Raw genomic sequence first — 7,056 nt, forward strand, 5'->3', positions numbered from 1 at the left:
TCTCGTTTCTTAATAGGCTAAAGAATAAACTCTAGGTGGGTTTAATGCTTTTTTCTTTCTGCCTCCTCCACCTGCAAAGCTCCTCATGGCAGGCGCCATTTGTAATTTTATATCCCGGGATAAATCGCAGAGTGGACACCAAGGCCGAGCTGCCCCCCTCCCTCCTGTGTTGTTGTTTGGGCGGCTGTGTCTCTGTCACCGGCCCGTGTGAGTCGATTATTCAGGGAGGCGTCTAGTAAAGTTGGTGATTGTATTAAGCTGTAGTCCTACAAGCCAAGGGCAGGGGCATTACGCGTCGCGTTTAATGGCGAAACAGCGTTATGATTTAATAACATATTCCTCCCGCCCCCGCCGCCTCGCGGCCTGCCTCCCGCTCCCTCTTCCTGCTGCTGCTCCTCTCTGGACTATTCCTCTGAGTAAATAATTAGGATTCCAGCTTGTCTACGAGAAAGATAAATGGCTGACATGTGTGACGCGCGCAGGACTGGAGTGAGGCGCGCTGTCAGGGAAAAAAGCGGCGTTTTTTAGGAGCCCAACATTATATTTATGGTTTTCATTGTAGAGGACGAACACATTTTTATTTGCTGTATGATATGTTTGATTGGCGCCCAAACATTTGGAGTTTTTGCGTCAAAGCGCAAACGCTACTCGGAGGTTTTCGTCCACAATATTTGCTTTTTTCCCTCACCTTTTACCTGCAGGAGTCAGGATTTTTTTTCAACATTTCTTAGGCTAAGTGGATCCATAGAATGAGTCCTGTCTGCACGGTGTCGGCTTCAGCTGCTGGGCCTGCGCAGTTTGTGTTTACAAAAACATGTTATCTGTGGGCATGAAATGAATACCAGGTGCTCCCTCGCGCCTGACATGCCGGACCCAGATTGGGAGTCAGTGAGGGCTCACAGCGACCTCTCTTTGCTTGAAGGGGGGGTCACAATGGAGCTCGTGATCAATGACCTGCGCGGTTTCTTCCAGGATCTATCTCTGTCTCTGGTTTGTCTCTTTGTCTCAAGTAGACTGAATTTTCAGGTTAAAGTAGATTCTAAAATAGTTATTTTAAAATCTCACACATAAATAAAAGGTTATAAAAAAGAGATAATTCTTCAAACAACATTAGAATTATATGATACATTTAATTACATTTATTGCATTTAATTTCTTTATGCAACCAATGTTTTGTCCTTTGTTTTTATCATTTTTTCTCAAAGAGCTGACAAAATTTTGGTGATAAAAACATTTTATTTTATTTTTGAAATCTATTTTGAGGTGGAAACTGCTGGATGAATGGGCCGTCACCAAATAATGGGTAAAAACTGAATGCGGAGGACAGAAAGGGGGCAAATTCAAATACGTCTGTGTTTTTAATTATACAATAAATTGAATAAAATAAATTAATTGAGTAAAAATGCTATTAATTATTGATTTAATTTTGTTAAAATTAATATTTGGTTTTGTTCCTTTATGAATTTTATTAGAACAAACCGACAAACTGAATGAAAAGCGATCAGCAGAGGAGAACATTTCTCTCACCAAACATCTAATTAACGAACAGTTAATTCTCCCGCATTTCCTGTGAAAAGTTGGCATCGAAGGAAGTGGCCGCGCGCGCGCAGGGAGGGCACGCGGCGTGCCCTCGTCGTGCCCCCTCCATCAGAGCATCTGCGGCGCGCCCGGTGGGGGAGGGGGAGGTGATGGGGGAGAGAAAAGCGCGAGCTCCTATTCATGTCACGGAGCCTTTCAGGGCAGGAAGATGGATTTAACTCTGTCATTTCTTCATTCTGTCTCCCTAACCTTTAAGGTCAGATTGCAGGGGACCGTTGGGAAGACACCGTCACGTGACCTCCGGTACCAAATGGTCTTCCGGCAGTGGGTTTCAGTAAGGACCGGAGCCCCAGAAGACGCCGCCTCTCCCAGACATGCAGAAGACTTCCTACTACGACAACTCCTCCGCGCTCTTCGGCGGCTACTCCTCCTACCAGGTGCAGGGCGCAGCGGCGGCGGCAGCAGCGGCCGCCGCCAACGGCTTTGGGAGCTACGATGCGCCGGTCCCGGTGTCCCACCACCAGCCCAGCTTCCAGTCGGCGGCCCACCTGGACGTGGACTCGTACCAGCCCTCCGCGTGCTCCCTGCAGGCCCTGGGCAGCGGCGGGGGCCTGCAGCAGCAGCTGGCCAAGACCAAGGAGCTGAACGGCAGCTGCATGAGGCCCAGCCTGCCGCCTGAGCACCTCCCCGCCTCCCAGGTGTCCCCCCCGCTGCCCCCCAACCCCAGCAATGGCAGTGCCGCCGCGCAGCAGCCGGGGGGCAGTGCCGGCTCCTCCACAGCCTCCAAGTCAGGCCCCAATAAGTCATCCAACTCTTCCTCCTCCACATCCTCGTCCTCCTCGTCCTCCTCCTCCTCCCTGCCGCCCAACCCCGCGCTGGCCAAGCAGATCTTCCCCTGGATGAAAGAGTGTCGGCAAACGACCAAGCAGAAAAACTGTTCACCCAGCAACAACTCTGGCAACGGTGTGTTACACTACACCTGTCTGTCCCTCTGTCTGCCCCCTCCTTCTCTGTCCCCATTAATGTCCTTCCTCCTTCATCAGCTTCTCCCTCTTTCCACACCTTTCTTATCTTCCTTTTTCCTCACTCTGATCCCTGGAGGATTTGATAGGATAGCCTCACATCCTCACCTGCACTCGAAACACATCAGAGGGGCGGAATACTAATGTCAGGACCTCTCAGCCTAACTCCAGCAATATTCTATAAAATAGATGACATTCACTGAATTAGTTTATTTACATTTTTTAATTATCACCTTTTTACACCAAAACAGTGGTGCATCAAACTGTTTAACAAAAATAATATATATATATATATATATATATAATCATCAGGATTTGGCACCCCCTCCAGCAGACAGTGACCTAGGCAACTGCCTAGGTCGCCATTACATCCCCATGGGCAAACCTAGTCTAGGGAGAAATGAAAAACGGGAACATGACATAAAATCTGGACACCAGTAAGAATAAAAGATAAAAGATGAACACAGTTTATTAAATAAACGAAACATGTGTCCTGAAAGAAAGAACAAAATGAAAAAATAAATAGTGTGCTGGTTAAAACAAACCAAGAGGGAATCAAACCTTAACATAAAATAAATCAGGGAGACCCTTGACCTGCCCATGTTGACCATCGGAGTCAGCAGCTCCTTGTCTAAAGAAAACAAATAAACAAAGCCTGCAAACTAAGACTATCAAGGTCCAACCACAAACTAAAATAACAAAACCCAGCAGAGTAAGACTGATGAGGACAAAAAGAACAAAACCAGCACAACAAAACCTAGACCTCAAACCTGCCTCGGTGAGGCTGCCTCTGACTTCAATACCTGACAGGTGCTAATTAAGATCATTTGCCCCACCTGCTAGGTGAGTAGAACGGGAGGACATGTTGAAAAGTTGCAGTGCAGCAGCAGCAGCAGGACGTAACAGGGCCGGCCCTGCCTACATGATATTTTTAGTCTGTACAGGACACAATCAGAGAAGAGCAGATGTTTAAAAGAACAGACCACACAAAGAAAAAACTTTATTTGAACATATGTGCGTTTAACTCTTCAAGATGAGTTCAGGAAAAGCGGGTAATGAAGGATTTATTCTAGGATTAGTTAGAAAAAAACCTTTTAATTTTTGCCAACATTACGTTATTCCTTGAAGACCTGAGCTCCAGTGTTTATGTTCTTTGATTTACTGTAATTTTTTAATCATTAACACGATAATTCCAGTAGATTCTGAAGATCAAGCACGGTTGAAAAGTTACCAGTGTTAAAGTGTTAAAGCAGTTCTCCTCTCACTGCTCTCCGTCCTCTTCTCCTCCTCAAACCCTGGTTTACCACTTCCAGGGAAGGTGCAGTTTAAATGCAAAAGATTACCTGCAGGAGTCTTTAATCCAGGGGTGTCAAGCTCAATCACACAAGGGGCCAAAATCCAAAACTCACCTTAGGTCGCGGGCCGAACAGGATAAACATTTATTGAACACTCTAAAACGATAATGCTAGTGTGAATGCTGTAAACTGAAATTGGCTGCAGAAGATGCTAGTGCTGATAGCTGAAGATGCTGAAATTGCTAGTTAAAAAAGCTGAAGCTGATAGCTGAAAACACTGAAGCTGATAGCCAGCTAAAATATTAGCTAAATGCCAAATTAGCCTAAAAAACAAACAAACAAAAGACTTAGATTAGACAAAACAGCTAGCATGTAGCTAAAAAATAGCTAAACTTGAAAATATCCTAAAAATGTGAAAAAAGCCTAAATTAGGCAAAACAGCTAGTGTGTGAATATTAGCTACACTCCAAAACAGTAAACAAACACTTAAAAAGAGTATATACCGGCCAAAAGAGCTAGCATGTGGCTGAAATATTAGCTTATCTCCAAAACAGCCTTAAAATAGAAAAGGAAAACCGGAAGTTAGCTAGAACAGCTTCAAAATAGCCTTAAAAATCTTAATAAATGCCTAAATAGTCAAAAAATCTAGCAGAATGGCAATTTTTAAAACATTAAAACTGTAACTTTTTAACATAATTATAAATAACAAAAATGCAAAAACATTATTCCAGAATAAATCAACTTAAACCTTAAATAACTTTCAATATTTTACTCTCAAAATTATGCGAATTAGAAATAAGCTCAAGATAACATCGGGCTATCAATAACAATAAAATAAATTGATCTGGAGGGCCGGATAGAATTACCTGGAGGGCCGGATCCGGCCCCCGGGCCTTGACTGTGACACATGTGCTTTAATCTGACAAGGCAGAACTGCAGTGAGATTTTCTGCTTTTAGTTGACCTGAAAAAGAGCCAGAGTAGATCTGATCATGCAGAGTTATATGTGGAGTTCCTGCATGGGAAAGACTCATCTCAGCCCTCTCTGCTTATGTAAATAGAGTCAGCTGAGGCACAGCTCCTTCTTCAAGACTGCTGCTCCAGTTTTGGTGCCAGCAGGCTGCAGGCATGCATGAAGGCTCGGCCCAGAGAGATTCCTGCCTGCTGCATGTCTAGAGAGAGATTACAGAGGCACAGCACATGAAAGTCCCTCCTCCAGCTTTGTTCCAAACTGCTGAACAGACCAAAGATAAGACAGAACCTGTGGTTTCCTGCAGGTTTGTTTTCAGACTCTGATCACATTCACTCAGATAATTGCTGCTTTTTTCAGAAGAGGACGAAAAGTTTTTACTTGGAACAAAAAAGTCGTTTCTTTATTGTTTTTATTTTAGAGCATGCTATTTTAAACCACATTCCAGCACAGCTGCTTGTTTCTTTAAAGTGGGTCAACCTGTTGATTTATTTGACCTTTTTTTCTTATACTTTCAGACAATATTTTTAAAGTAACTTCCATAAAAAACACACCATCTATAAATTAATTAATTTTAAAATCACAACAATTACTTTTATTTATTGAAATATTGAATTTTTATACATTTACCTGTATGAAAAGATGAGGGGTGCCAAATTCAATTGCACATTTATTGAACACTCTAAAACTACATTTTTAAAACTATAAAGCCATAACTTTTTAACATAATTATGAACTAGATATACAGCATTACCTGTGATAATACTAGTGTGAATGCTGTAAGATGAATTTGGTCACTGAAGATGCTAGTGATGATAGCTGAAGATGTTGAAGCTGATAGATGAAATCACTGAAGTTGATAGGCAGCTAAAATATTAGCTAAATGTCAAATTAGCCTCAAAACAGCAACAACAAAAAAACGTACGTTAGCCAAAACAGCTAGAACGTAGCTGGAAAAATAGTTATTCTTCAAAATTCTTCAAAATAGCCTAAAAAACAGAAAAAATCATAAGTTAGCCAAAACAGCTAGCATGTAGTTCTAAAACCATAACTTTTTAACATAATTCTGAATAACAAAAAGACAGGAATATTATTCCAGAATAAATCAACTTAAACCTTAAATAACTTTCAATATTTTACTCTCCATTAAAATACATGTTGACAAAATTATACGAGTTAGAAATAAGTGCAAGATAACATCAGGTCATTAATAACAATAAAATAAAATGATCTGGAGGGCCGGATAGAATTACCTGGAGGGCCGGATCCGGCCCCTGGGCCTGGACTTTGACATGTGTGCTTTAAATCATGTCTAAATACGGTAAACAAATAGGCAAGTAAATCTGTCAATTTCAGACCTCAATTGTTCAATTTATATCATACATTAAAATCCAGGCGTTAGAAAATGATGCATTATTCACGTGTCATACTTTAAACAATTATGAATCATTGATTTATCGTATTGTTTTTTTTAAAAATATCTGTTTATTTCCTTAAAGATGAGAAAACAGCCGCTGGACTGTGTGGAAGTAACAAAGCTGAAACAAACTGCTCTCTGGATAAAAGCTCGGATTGAAATTTATGTTCACATTGATTGTCTTTAAGAGATTGCAACAATTAGTCCTCACGGAGCAGGAGATGCTCTACAGAGAATAGAAGGATCACATCACGTTAGATCAGTGAGAAAAGCAGAGAAACCTGGTGAGCCATTCCCCCTCCCACTGTGACGTAGACAGACTTCTGCTGGAGAGCTGATGGCGGGGAGAGCGTCTGTGCAGCTGCTGTTGCTTTGGGGCTTTGTCTCTGCAGCCAAGATGCAATTTAGGTGTTCTCGGCCAGTGCCGGGGCCTTCATCTCTTAATAACTGCCACTGTTATGAAGTGTTGACAACTAATATCAGGGGATAATTCGGGCAGCCTGTCAGGACCCCCCTCCGCATTATTAAGAAGCTGAATGCTTTCAATTTCCTTCATGTGCAGCCTGTTTATGTTGTATCATCTTCACCCTTTTTTTAATCAAACCATTTTTCAACAAATTATATATAACTCAATCAGCTGAAACAAAACAATGTTTTCTTACAAAATGTTTATTTATTTTAATAAAATGTATGAATTGATTTTTGTATAAAGGACAGTTTCAAATCTACTTTTCTGTTAGTTTTCAATAAAATAATGTTTTTTTAATTAATAATATTGAAAAGAAATACAAGTTGTTTAGTTTTTAATCACTAT

At 41.5% G+C, this 7,056-nt stretch overlaps 1 protein-coding gene across 6 annotated transcripts in view; it reads left to right on the top strand.

Moving 5' to 3' along the window:
• hoxb3a (homeobox B3a) overlaps positions 1–7,056 on the top strand; it is a 39,153-nt gene that overhangs the window by 26,356 nt on the left and 5,741 nt on the right. For all 6 annotated transcript variants that reach the window (XM_024271656.2, XM_024271657.2, XM_024271658.2 and 3 more), the window contains exon 2: positions 1,796–2,502. In XM_024271656.2, the coding sequence (XP_024127424.1) occupies positions 1,914–2,502 (589 nt within the window). In that variant the 5' untranslated portion in view covers positions 1,796–1,913. The remainder of the gene's footprint in view (positions 1–1,795; positions 2,503–7,056) is intronic.

The sequence above is a fragment of the Oryzias melastigma genome, linkage group LG8, assembly GCF_002922805.2.
Source record: "Oryzias melastigma strain HK-1 linkage group LG8, ASM292280v2, whole genome shotgun sequence".
In the NCBI taxonomy this organism is placed as follows: Eukaryota; Metazoa; Chordata; class Actinopteri; order Beloniformes; family Adrianichthyidae; genus Oryzias; species Oryzias melastigma.